The 13,412-nt window shown below is 48.1% G+C and overlaps 1 protein-coding gene across 1 annotated transcript in view; it reads left to right on the plus strand.

Moving 5' to 3' along the window:
• The window catches only part of ELAVL1 (ELAV like RNA binding protein 1), a 37,526-nt gene extending 27,624 nt beyond the window's left edge, over positions 1-9,902 (plus strand). Inside the window, exons 5-6 of the mRNA XM_019667653.1 lie at positions 1,885-2,110; positions 5,010-9,902. Of these exons, the coding sequence (XP_019523198.1) occupies positions 1,885-2,110; positions 5,010-5,334 (551 nt within the window). The 3' untranslated portion in view covers positions 5,335-9,902. The remainder of the gene's footprint in view (positions 1-1,884; positions 2,111-5,009) is intronic.
• Positions 9,903-13,412: the final 3,510 nt, after the last annotated feature.

Here is a 13,412-nt window from a genome sequence, read left to right on the forward strand (position 1 = left end):
CTGTGCAATTTCCCAGGGTGCTATGCTAGGGCAGGGTAGGGGTTTGCCTGGGACCGGGAGCTTCCCATTTGGAGAGTTGGGATGTGTGCTTTAGGGCCCAGCATGGGATGTCCATGGCCTGTTACAGTTGTAAACAAAGAATCCTTAGCCCAAGGGTCTGTGTGCTTGACTGCGGCCCACAGTGTCACACCGAAGTCAGGCCCAAATGTGGGATTCTAGGCCCAGAGGGGGCGACCGTGCCTTGCAGTGACACTTGTCATCTCAGCACCCCACTGATGTATCTGAATCTCTCCATGCACCTCTGTGGCCTGTGAGCCAGCTGGGGAGACCCATGTCCCATGCCCATCATGGGGGCAATTGGTGGGACCTTGTGGGAAATGGTGAGGAAAGGTGCTGGAATTTGGAAGCTGAATGGGGATGTCCAGCGTGGCCCAAGGTCCTGGGCTGTCCTGCTTTGATAGTTTTCATTCACCGAGTGCTGAAGGCCTTTGTCTAGAGAAGAGTATGTGACTTATGACAGCCTGTGACTGGCAGGCGAGACAAGAGTAGGATAGGGCTGTCTACCACAGCCACCCTACCAGTTACACCCCACCCGTGACTCTAGCCCAGTGATGTCACCCTCAGACTGGCCCTCGCCATCACCTCTCCACTACACTTGGACCTTCATACTTGTGACCTCCTGTTTCTTCTCAGGAGAAGGAGCCAGGCTCTTCCGGGGCTCTGCATCCCCTCCCCCCATCCTCACCCCATTCCTTGAGTTCTTCAAGGGCCAAGGTCTCCTCATCATCCCCCAAGGCCCAGAATATGGATAGATGGGGGTGGGGGTGGCTGAGTCCTCTCCCACCTGGTTTGCTTGGGTCTTACACTCATCCCAACTGATCAGACACTGCCTTTAGCAGTTGGGTGTTGGGTTTGAAGCACCCTGGTCCTGGGCCACGTTCCTGCTGTCAGGGGACTCAGGGCTTACCTACAGCCGCCTTGGTTTAGGTAGCAAGAAAAGGTGCCCTCCTGAGGCAGCTGGAGGCCATGACAGGGCTCTGGCCCTTCCCACTCAGTAACAAGACCAGGTATGGAGCGGGCCCAACGCAGGGACTCTTAATCTGCCAGGGGGCCTGTTGGGGGGCTGTCAGCACTGTTGTGTGTGCCTGGGCAGTTTTGGAGGAAAGAAAGAGTGACTTCACATGATTCTGAGGGCATGATTCTGAGGAGGTCCTGGAACCTTACAGTGGTGAGTGAGGTGATGGCAGCAGGAAAGAGCTGTCAGGGTGAGTCTTGGTTACTGGGACTCCATGCCCTCCTAGGATGAAGGAGAAGGCTGAGCTGGGCACCACATAACTCTCAGGGACTCTCGGGCCAGCTGGGCAGGCAGCAGGCTGCGCAGGCCCCGCTGGGCTATGAGGCCACCATCGCTCCTTGTTCACAGCAGGCCCTCAGGCACAGCTGCTCCTCAGACATGCTAGGAGGAAGGGCCCAGGGTCCAGGGAGAATTCCTCAGACCCAGCCCTGGTTGCCACCTTCAGCACGTCCTGGCAACCATGCTGCAGTGGGCACCTGGCGTTGAAATAGTGACGGAAGAGGTAATCACTTCTAATGTGGCTTCTTTTGAGAAAGAGGTTCTGGGGTATCTGTTTAGATTGTCTGTCCCCAAAATACCTTTTGGCACCAAGAAACTCAGAAGAAAGCCTGAAACCTGAATCTTTTATTAGTCATTATTTTATTTAATTCGTTCATTTGTTTCCATATTTAGATTTAATTTTTGTTTTTTCATTAACCGAACATCCAGTTTGAGCCACAATAGACTGACTGACTTGATTTTTGCTTTTCAGTTTTAAAAAATCCTTGTATTTTTTCCCCTAACTCTATTTTTGTTGGTTTGTTAAAAAGGTTTGTCCAGAGGGGTTGCGTTTATCCGGTTTGACAAACGGTCGGAGGCAGAAGAGGCAATTACCAGTTTCAATGGTCATAAACCCCCAGGTTCCTCCGAGCCCATTACAGTGAAGTTCGCAGCCAATCCCAACCAGAACAAAAACGTGGCACTGCTCTCCCAGCTGTACCACTCGCCCGCTAGACGGTTCGGAGGCCCCGTTCATCACCAAGCGCAGAGATTCAGGTGGGTGAGAAGGGCGGTGCACTCACCTACCTGCCAAGCCTTTCCCCACTATGGCTGGCCGTGCGTCTAAAGCTGTGCAGAGCCCTTCTGGCTAGGTAATCACACTCAGCGGGAGGCGCTGGGCATGCTAGGCTTATCACGTCAGAAGGGTGCACTCAGAATCATTTCATGTCTCCATCTCCCTACCTTCCTCACAAAGGTATCTGTATGAAAGCCATGTCTTTCCATCCGAGTGTTATCTTTAATTGGAATAAAAAAGATGGTGCCAGCTCCCGCCAGCTACTGGGAAAGTGAGTGCATAGCTTTCCAGCCTATGGTTTCTAGTGACAGCAAGGTGGAACCATGAGTTTAAAAGATAATTCCACATCTGTGAGATAGAAGATGCAGCCTTAGGTATGCTTAAGTGAGAGCTCTTCTCCTTCCAGAGTTTTTAAATGGGTTTTAGACATTTGACCAGGAGCCCTAGAGCAACCCGTTCTCATACACCTACCTACCTTGTAGAGTTATTTTGGCATCTCAATACTGTATGTCTTCTATCCTAGAGATGAACAGTTTCCCCACATTCCTTAGTCTTTCCATGTTGAAAATGATTCTAGTTGCCAGGATCTATTATAATAGGGACGATTTGAGTCAGTAACTTGGACTCCAAAATCAGGTGTGTTACCACCTCACAAATCATGGAGATCTCAATTTAGGGGGCTTTTTTTTTTTTTTGTCAACCTCAAGAAGTGGCATTAGGGCTTATTCAGGTATGTTAAGGGTTTTTCTCTGCAACTTGTCAGGCTTCCCATCTTTGTTTTAGGCAGTGAGGTTGGGTAAAACCCCGCCCATTTCCACAGAGGCCATTTAGTGAGGTATCGTTTTCACGGCCTGGTAATCCAGAGTTCTCAACTAGATCAGGTTCCAAATCTGGCTCTTCTAGTTAAAAGACAAAGGCAGGGGGAGTGTCTTTGGACAGAAGCGAGCTAAATACAGTTATGGAAGTCAGATAACACAGTCCACCTGCCTGCTAATCGGGTGGGATGTATGGATGGCAGTGTTCATTGAGTTACTCAATAACTCTGGAAAATCAGGGAAGGCTGGAGGAGGAGAAGGGGACCCTGTTCACAGCAATGAGGAATAGAAAAGAAAGAAGAGACCAGAGGAGCAGATCTGCTGGTCAGACAGGAAAGAGATCACGAAAAGAGATGGGAGGAAGTGGCAGGTGGGAGAAGCAAAAGGGAAGACTCACCACCGGAAGGCAGACCAAGATAAGAATAAGAAAGAGAAACCCAGAAGAGACCGTTTGCCGGCAGTTTCTTTCACATTGGAAGAGCCCCCAGGTAAAGGCAGGGTCAGTTCTCCTTTTGTACCATTAGAGGAAAGAATCAGAGGCAGGTTTCCTGATGTTCAAGATGAAAGAAATCAGTTCCAATTAGCTAGAGAAAAACCAGCTAACATTAATTAATAAGAATGAGAATCATGTCAATGAAAGGCAGTAAAATATTACTTCGGATTATTTGCAGTATAATAGTTACATAAAGAGTTAGGTTAACTATAATAACTCAGGTCCATATTTGGTATCCTATAAAACTTGGAGGAAATGAGGTCCTTTTAAAAGTCTGAAACCCTTTCCAGTTCTCAATGAAAACTGTCTGGGCTTAATGTCATACAGATACTTGGGTGCCTCAACCCACTCCCACCCCCCCACCCCCATTTCAATTGTAGTCTCACTGTCATCCCATACAGACTCAGGACCACTGACAAGCCATCTGAATCATTTCACCAACTCAGACATTTGGTGTGGGCTGTTTAAAATTATTCTCTCGAAGTCAAAACCATGGTCAATAATGTATCTTGATTCTTCCATATCTGTGTTGAACACAACCCCTGGGTCCGTGGGCTGCACTTTGTGGTCTGGCCCTGCTGTCTGGGGTCATGTCTGTAAAGAGAGTGAATTTGTTTAATGTCCCTTGATGGCACCCACTTACCCCTGAATCATCCCCATAGCTCAAAGCCCAATTTTATTTTGGAGCAGGTAACACTTCTCCATTTGTATTGTGTAGCTTCACAGATGCTGTGTCATGCTCAAATATTCTGAAATTGACTCTAAGACTGTGACTTTTTAATCTGTGAACCATCTAGAGGGCCACGTGTCTTCGGTAACAATTTATCATCTCCTTTAATCCTTACTGCAATGGCCACACATTGGTAGAAGGCTTAGTTTCGATGTTACTAAAAGTGTCACCTTGGAAAGGGTCCCACATTTTTGGGAAAACTCGGTGACCTTGCAGGTCACAGCCCTCAGTTCAGCCCCTGGCCCTTCTGCAACAGAAGGATGCCCAGAGCTTTGGGAAGGAATTACTTGTTCCCTTCACAGGGACATGCTGTAACCAGATACTGCTTGGCTGTGAACCCTGGAGATGGAGACAAAATGTGGGAAAAGAGAAGAAAAACACCCAGGCCTCAACACACACACACACACCTGCGTGGAAGCATTGTCTCCAGGGCAATCTGAGGGTGTAACGGCACCTCAGAGGACGTGGAGAAGCTTCCATCATTTAAAATGTGGGAAGCTAAGGAATGACTAACAGGATTCCCACCATGGGAGGGAGTGGCTGGTCCAGGCCACTGATGGGCCATAACCCTGAGTGAGGTCGGTTGAGGCTCTGAGCCTCTACAGGCAACAAATGTGTCTCCTCAGAGTCAACCCCCTCCCTCCACCACCATATTGAAGTCCTCTCGGTTAAAAAAAAAAAATCCTGTTTGTGACTGGCGGGGGTGTGCCAGCCTTGAGCATCTCATACTTGGCTGAGGAGAGAGAGAAGGACCTAAGCCGGCCCCGCCCACTCCTGTGATTGTTGTGCCGGCCCGTACTGACTTTGCCCTTGACCTGAATGCTGTGCTCTCTGTTTGCTAGGTTCTCCCCTATGGGTGTAGATCACATGAGTGGGCTTTCTGGTGTCAATGTCCCAGGCAACGCGTCTTCAGGCTGGTGCATCTTCATCTACAACCTTGGTCAAGATGCCGATGAGGGAATCCTCTGGCAGATGTTTGGCCCCTTTGGCGCAGTCACCAATGTGAAAGTGATTCGCGACTTCAACACCAACAAGTGCAAAGGTTTTGGTTTTGTGACCATGACAAACTATGAAGAAGCCGCGATGGCCATAGCAAGTCTGAACGGCTACCGCCTGGGGGACAAAATCTTACAGGTTTCCTTCAAAACCAGTAAGTCCCACAAATAACTCGCTCATGCTTTTTTTGTACGGAATAGATAATTCAGAGTGAAGAAGTTGAAACTTTTTTGTTAGTGTACAACTCATTTTGCGCCAATTTTCACAAGTGTTTGTCTTAGCCTAAATGAGAAGTGAAAAGGTTTTTATACTCTGGGATGCAACCGACATGTTCAAATGTTTGAAACCCCACAATGTTAGACCAATTTTAAGTTTCTTAAGTTATTTCCTTTAAAATATATATTAAACAAATCTAAGTAGACTGCATTGACTAACCAGTCCCTCGGGATGGTGGTGAAACTGAAGCATGCTTTAACTTCTGAGACTGTCTAACACTTGTTTCATTCGGTGTCTCCTCAAACTGGATAAAAAAAAAAAATAGAAATGACCTTTTAGTTTTCGTTTTTAAACTAAAGATGTTAGACAGATGCTGAGTGTGCATTTTCTCAACCGCTTCAACATTTTAAGCGATTTCTGCTTTGGTTGACATGAAATTGTTTCCCCAAGCAGGTCCCATTGCCACCTCCTGCTCACTCAGCCCCGGGGTCTGCCGAGTGGTCCTGGCAGTGGCCTCGGGCCCTTCCGACATGGGCCACCATGGGGAGAGGGGGGCCACATGCCGGGCCGGGCCCTCCAGAGGAGGACACAAGAACGTGTTTCATAAGCCCAGGCGCCAATGGGAACGGACCAAAGAGTTTCAGGGAAACTCCATATATTCCCGAGTCAGATCTAAGCTCCAGGCACGCCTGAAGATGTGTTGCTACTCTGACATCCCGAATTCCTGTCCACACATTGCATGCACGGTGCCCCCCACACCGGATACTGTTCACAATCATTTCTCCACTTTCCAAGAGCATTTAACATAGCTCGAATGCATAAGATAGCTCTATTTTTTAATAACACAGAAACATTTGAGCATTGTATTTCTCGCATCCCTTCTCGTGAGCTCTAGACTCTTTTTCTATTTTAGTCAAATTTTGTTTTGAAATTTTGCTTTCGTATGAACACTCAGCAGAAAAGTACTTACTTCTTGCCAGTTATCTATTAACAAAAAAACCCCCTTTGATTTGTAGTTTTAAAGATTAACCCTCAAAGTTCTCTTCATAACTGCCTTGACATTTTGGGTTGTTCTGTTCTGTTAATTTTCTTTTGCTTTTTTGTGTTTTTTGTTTGTTTTTACTTTTGCATTTAAGACCATTAAATTTGATTTTGTTTTGCTCGAATTTTGTTTTGTTTTTTATTTTACCTTTTCTTTCTTTTTGGCTAGGTGAGGTACAGACGGCCCAGCATTCAGGGAAAATATATAAGATCTTGAACAAATATTTGCCTCAAGACAAAGCATTTACAAATCTGTGACGTAGGAATGTGCAGTCACAGGTGGTGTTTTTTTTAAACGGGGAGCTGTTAGGGAGAGTAGAGGGGACCTGAGAAGTAGCCAGGGCCAGAGCTCCGGGCAGCTCCTCAGGAGCGTGATTGGATTTTTATAAATAACTAGTGTACAGAGAGAATCAAAAACAGGATAACTTAGTACCAGCAGTTTTTAACCTTCACATGAGACTAAAACATATAATGATAGGCTGTGTTTTAGTTATTGATATCATGGAATTGTAGCATTGTTTATTTATCTAGCTATTTATTTAAGTGGAAAAAAATGGCCTATAGGCACAGCTTTCTCCAGAGCAGATCAGTGTTCTGAGAAGCCCTTGAAAAATGTGAGGCTGCCTGTCCCTGTCCTATTACCCTCATACTTTATTGAGGGGCTGCCAGCTGCTTGCATTATCCTCCCAAATTTAAGATGTTGCTGTGTTCTTTGCCCACAAAAGGCGAAGTGCATACCTTAAGGCTTTGTCTCATAAGTTGGCCTGTGCCACGGAGGACCTCCTCCCTCCAGCAGAAGTTTCCAAATCCTAAGTCAAAGCCAGCTTATGTGCCTCCTCCTTAGAGCCCAGAACACAAAGAGGGTCCCCGCTGTGTTGCAACAGCGTGCTCTCACCCCGGAACAGGGATGTTTTTCTGGAAAAACATGCCTTTTGGCATGTGCAGCCTCGGGCCAGCATCTTCTCAGAGATGAGATTCCCACTTCCGAAACCGACCCTTAAAAATCTCATTGACACACATTCCTGGCCAGCCCTCGCTGGTGCTCGGTTTCTCGCGGGGATCGTCATAAGTGTAAACTGAAATGACGCGGGCTTGCAGCCAGCACCGCAGCTTCTTCCCTCCCCTCCCTTTTATTTGAACCAGATTGATTATTCTGTTGCTGGCACAGATGAGAAGGAAATGTAAAGTACATATGAGCCTTTGAAAGTTGCCTCAAGTTTCTCAGTTTGGTAAAATTCTCGTGTTATATGGTCGCCACTCTTTGAACAGCCTTCTAGCCAAAAGCCCCATTGTGTTTCTTTGGGGGTTTCCATTTGCAGGTGTGTGGAAGGATTCCGCTTTTGACACGTTCCTCCTGAAAAGCAATTGTCACTCCCATTGAGGTACCAGATGCTGGCCCTGTGTCTGAAAAGTTCATTACATAGTCTCTAGACTTGTTTGCAAAACGAAGATCCCATTTTTTTTAAAAGTCACGATCCAAAAGAAACTTTTTAAAAAAATTTTGCACTGATCAATCATATTTGTATTTCACAAAATGAGTGCTCTCCTTTTATTTGGGAATTTTGATGAAAAAGAATTAAGAGTAGATAATTTCTCAGAAGTTTAGTTTGGTACATAAATACCAAAGAGGCTCTGATCAAACTCTCTTTTGGCCTGTGTAACATCCCTTAACAGTTGTTTGCTAAGCAGCTCCGAACTTGCAAACCTGGTTCCGGTTGAGTTATCCATTTTTTACCCTTGGCTCTGCCCCTGTTTAGCTTTTCGATGCCATGTGCCAGGCTGTGGTTTTCTGCTGGCTGTCCTCTGGTTGCATGTCCTGTGACGGGGATTCTCCTGCATAGGCAGATGGTGCTGGGTGGGCTCGGCCTTCTTTGTTCAGAAGGTGAGTCTTTCCCTTGCCAAGGGCAGCTGCCTTAACCTTTGAGAGTCTGCACTTGGTGTTAGTGCTGGAAACCCAGCATCCAGGGTCCGCTGTAAGAGCCTGTGTCTGAGTTGGATCAGACAAGTAGATGAATTACTGGCAATAACTTGTCCTGGTTGGCCTCCAGACTGAGGCCACTGACTGACCCGAGTCCGCCATCGGGCTTGAAAATCAGAGTTAGCATCACCCAGCTGTTGCATTTCACATCTGAATTCAGCCTGATTTCTTTCCCCCTGCTTTTTGCAGCCTTCCTGGGTTGGGTAAAAGGGAATAAGAATAAGCTGCCCAGGGCCTCTTTTCCCCATCCCCCACCATAGCCCTCCACCTGAAATTCTTCCCATCTTCCCAGGACCTGAGGTACCTCTCTCCCATTCACCAGATTCCCAGGCCAGCCACCAACTGAAGTCACAAGTGCTTTCTGTTGAGTGGCAGTGATAATTGACCCTTTCTTACAATAGCAGGAGAACCTGAATCCCAAATCTCCGTCAGGGTTCAAGGTTCCAAACCTTTTAATTTGCCTCTGACATCTAATGATTGTATCGTATATTTTTTCCACAACCTTTTGGTGACATAGTTAAGCTTTTCCGCTGGGTCATTTTAAGAAAAGAAAACGTCCTTGTAAGTCACTGCCAGGACCTACGTTAGGCTACTGAAGGTCTGAGCTGTGACTTTGAGAGGACAGGAATGCACTTCTGCGGGAAGAGAAGGCTTGTCCGTTGGTTGGGGCCACCTCCTACCGTGTAACGTTCAGTTTACAATGATTCGCTCTGAGGGGGAGCTTTACTGACTGGTCCCCATGCTGTACAGTAGATGAGTAGACATTTTGTATATTAGTGTGTTTTAAGTTATTGATTTGTTTTATATAAAATAATTTATTTTCAGGTGCCATTTTTCATTTTAACTTTGTTTTTACATGGGTTTGTTTTCAATAAAGTATGACACTGCTGTCCAAAAGTCAACAATAAAATGAATCCCATTGTGTTATTTTGAGGATGCTTATGGAACTAGCCTTTTTTTTTTTTTTTTTAATTTTTAGGGGGGAAAAAAGCCCTTCTCAGTTTTCCATTTCCCCATTTGCCTTTTTATCCTTGTGAATAAATGTTCTTTAGTGTTTTAGGAGGAAAAAGCAAACCTAGATTTTGATAACCCAGAAGATTTCAGATTAATAAAGAAGCTTTGAAAGAAGACCATTTTTCAAAATTTTAGTGAAGTGTGAATATTTTTTGTCAATGGCTTTCTCAAAGAGAATGAAACTTTTGCACCATTTTCAGAGTTTTTATAGAGATGCCAAATTGATATATTTACATGTAATGGAAACATGAAAAAGTTTTATTAAACAATTGTTCATAGCTGTGTAGACATTTTAATTCAGTTTCCAAAGCTCTCAAAGCGTATTTTTGGAGTACAGAGTAATAACGGTTTGGGGTGTTAACAATTCCAAACATTCGATTGTCCGAATACTTAGTTCTTTCCACAGGTATCAGGTTTGTGTTAAACACTGTATGTGAACTATGACTGGAATTCTGTGATATTTTGGTAATAAATGAAGTGGGATCATTGAGATGTGGTGGTGTAGGGGTGATGGTGTGTGACTTGTAAGCAGCCAACGCTGACAAAGCGCCATCTGGGGCTGCAGGTGACTTCCTTCTAGGTGAACTTGGGCTGCCCACTGCCAAGCTCTCCCTGTGTGCCAGGCCATGGCCTTGACCCATGCAGGGAGGGAGGGAGCCCTTGGATAGCCCAGTCCAGGGTATCGAGGGAAAGGCACTGGGTCATGCTCTGTGACCACCTCTCCCATGCCCTCTGCCTCTGTCCAAATGTTGCCACCTCCCCTGGACCCATTCACAAGCCAGTCCCCCACCCCTCAGAGACCCAGAGACCCCTCCTCTCCTCCTCTCCAGGTTCAGAGATTCTTGGCCTCCTTTGTTGTCCCAAAGTGTTTCCTGTGGATTTGCTCTGCACTCCTGAGCCTTGGGACCACTCTAAATGTCTTCTGACAGTAACCTCCTTTGTGATGGGAAAGTGAATTCTAACCCAGAGGCAGAACAGAGCACAAGGGTCTAAGGGTCAGTCTTACGTTTAAATCCTGGCTCTGCCTGCTCCCCAGTGTGCAGTGCAGGCAAGCCACTGACTCTCTAAGCCTCATTGTCCCCGACTGAAATGGGGTCCATAACGCTCACCCCATAGGATCCTTTGAAAAAACAGATCAAGTAAGGTACTGCATTTAACCACACCACCGAATCCAAGAAGCATCCGGAAGCGAGGTTGGGGTCAGCAGAGAGCAGCAGCCCAGCCTCTCTATCAGGCGCTCACACAGCCTCTCCTAACTGGATTTTTACTGGATTTTCTTGCTTGTCACTGCATTTTCTTGGATTTTCTTGCTTGTGTGTGTCTCCTGTAGTTCTGTGTTGGTCCCCTCTTTTCCAGATGTGGCTGACTAAACCCATGGCTTCTGGGGAGGCCTCAGAATATCCAGCCCGTGTCTTTCATGGGGGGGCAGGCCTGCACCACCTGGGAAAGAAGGGCCACACTCCAGCAGGAGGTAGCTTCAGGGAAGCCCCGCGGGTGCTCAGGCTCAGAGGCCAGTGCAGGGACTCCAGCAGGGCTCATGGGCTCTCCGGGCGGCTCCTTGGGCGCGGGCAGTCCCAGGCGTCATCTGTACCTGTGCACTGAGGAGAAGGGATCTGGGTGTCAGCCCTTGCCAGTGTGACAGAGAATAGGGCTTCTCGATCTGGAGTGTCCTCCTCCCCCAGGGGTCCTGTTAAAAAGCAGATTCATCTTCGGCAGGTCTGGGGTGAGCCTGGGCATCTGCATTCCTAACAAGCCCCCGGCAGTGCCCACACTCCGGCGACCCATTTTGAGAAGCAAGAGGTTTAAGAGGGTGCTGTAAGTGGGGGTGTGTTTTAACAAAGACTTGCCATGCCCATCTCCACCTCTGGTGCCAAGGACAGTTTCTGATTCCCCCTCACTGCAGAATTCGGAGCCCTGAGAGGCCGAGCTCCATGTGCCACCAGACTGCCTCAGCGTGGGCTTCTTTCAGGCTCCATTCGAGGTTAAGGCTCTGAGGGCCTAACGCCTGCATCCCTTTGTCTTTGGGTTTTTTGTTTGTTGAACTTCAATTATTTCTTAGCACAATTTGTAAGGATTTCCAGAAAAGAGGGGAGAAAATCATAGTCACCAGTGTTGTCCTGGAGAACCTTGCTTTGTGTCTAGTAGTAAGCAGGACCAAGTTGTGATGTTTTCACTGGGGCGTGAGGGGCCCGTGAATCGACCCCTTGTCCTCTGCCCCTGGCCTGGCATCCCCACTGAGCAGGGCAGTGGTGGTGGCACAGCATTGTCAGCCTCTGACAAGCAGCAGTCCGGGCTTCCCACCCACCAGCTTCCAGAAGCTACAAGGAAGTCCAGCAGCTTAATGAAAACTGGCCAGGGAGTATGTGTCCTGAATTAAGGACCACTTTGCCCACCTGCCTCAGCCTGGCAGTTCGTGAGTACGCGTGGACCCCATGGGTCCAAAGGAGCGGACCAAAGACCCCCACCTCACATGTGGGTATGCCAAGTGCTGGGAGTGTGGGCAGCAGGGGTCCCCAGTGAGTGGCATGGACAGGAGTTGAGGGAGTTGCAAGGAGCTGGAGGTGGTGGTGGGAAATGAAAGCTGCTGTGAGTCATGCTGTGCGCTTTACAAAGTACTTTTCTGCAGCCCCGGTGAGGAAGGTGTTACTGTTATTGTTCCTGTACCCATTTTACAGATGATACGCTGAAGCTTAGTCAGCTGAAAAACAGAGGCCATTAGTGCTGGATTTTTTTTTTCCCTACCAGTTTGGTAAACAGCATTCTGGGTTTGGGCTGCCCCTTAGTTTTGTGCCTCTGAACTGTCCATTTTGGGGTTCAGTTGGGGATGAGAAGTTGGGGGTGCAAAGGAGACGATGTTTCCTGTAGGCATGATTGCATGGGGTGGGAAGAGACTCAGGTGCCCGCACACATGCTAGGAGGCCTGGACCCAACCCCAAGTTGTCCTGGGGGTCTTTCGGCCACCCCATAGCAATGGAGGCCACCTCTTGAGCCCCTGCAGTGTGAGCAGCCAGACAGCTCCTTCCTGCTGGGACCTCCCGGGGCAGTGTCCTCTGAGAGCCTGAGGGCTGATAACCTGCCACCAGAACTGGCACAGAATGTGCAGGGCCTCCTGTCCAAAAAGCATAAAAATTTCAAGATGGAGCATTAAGCCGAGTGCAGAGCCCTCTGAGACACCAGCCCTGCCTGCTACCCATCTCTGCTCAGGAGTGTTCGCGTTGTCTTTGGGCTTTTAGGAGACCATGGAATTTCAAAATCCACCTTTTGCTTCATTCCAAGGACTCCATTCTGTCCAATTGGTTTTCTCAAGTTGAAGTTGACCTGGGGCCTGAAAAGTCAGTGGGGCAGCAGCTGGGCCCTGAGGAAACTGGCTTACAGAGCCACTGGGGTGGGGGAGCTGAAAGGCCCTTTCCAGGTGAAGGGACCCAGGAAAAGAGGTTGGGTGGGCGCAGGGCCAGGGAGTTGGCTGGGAACCAGTTTGGCGGCCCAGGCATGAAGGTCCCTTTCTCTCTGTCAAGCAAACCCTCACAGAGACGCCTTGCAGAACAGCAGTGTAAATCGCCCACCACCGGCCCACACCAAAGGGACAGCCACTGGGGAGTGCAGAGCGGACCGGGAGAGCGAGGCCCCAGAACCGTCTGTGCAGTTTCTGGAACCCCAGAACCACCAGGGGCCTCTCAGGAAAGACGAGTCCAGAAGGGGCAGGGCATTGCAACCCCAGCTAAAGCCAGTTTTTATCTACAAATAAATGTAAGCTTTCTCCTGCATCCATATAAATAAAATTGCTGTGAATGGAGACTGGTGTTCATTTCCTCAGATGCCAGGCCTTTGCCCCTTTGATCATCCCCTCCCCTCAAATTCCACCTCCTGGGCTGCCATCTCTCACTGGTTGTGTGGACTAGGCCTGGGCCAGGAGGGGGGCCATTGCATTTTAAAGGTTTTTCAGCAGGCATCTGGCGATGGTGTGTGTGTCTCTGAAGGAGTAGGTGGGGCGGGTGGGGGC

The sequence above is a fragment of the Hipposideros armiger genome, unplaced genomic scaffold (assembly GCF_001890085.2).
Source record: "Hipposideros armiger isolate ML-2016 unplaced genomic scaffold, ASM189008v1 scaffold_502, whole genome shotgun sequence".
In the NCBI taxonomy this organism is placed as follows: Eukaryota; Metazoa; Chordata; class Mammalia; order Chiroptera; family Hipposideridae; genus Hipposideros; species Hipposideros armiger.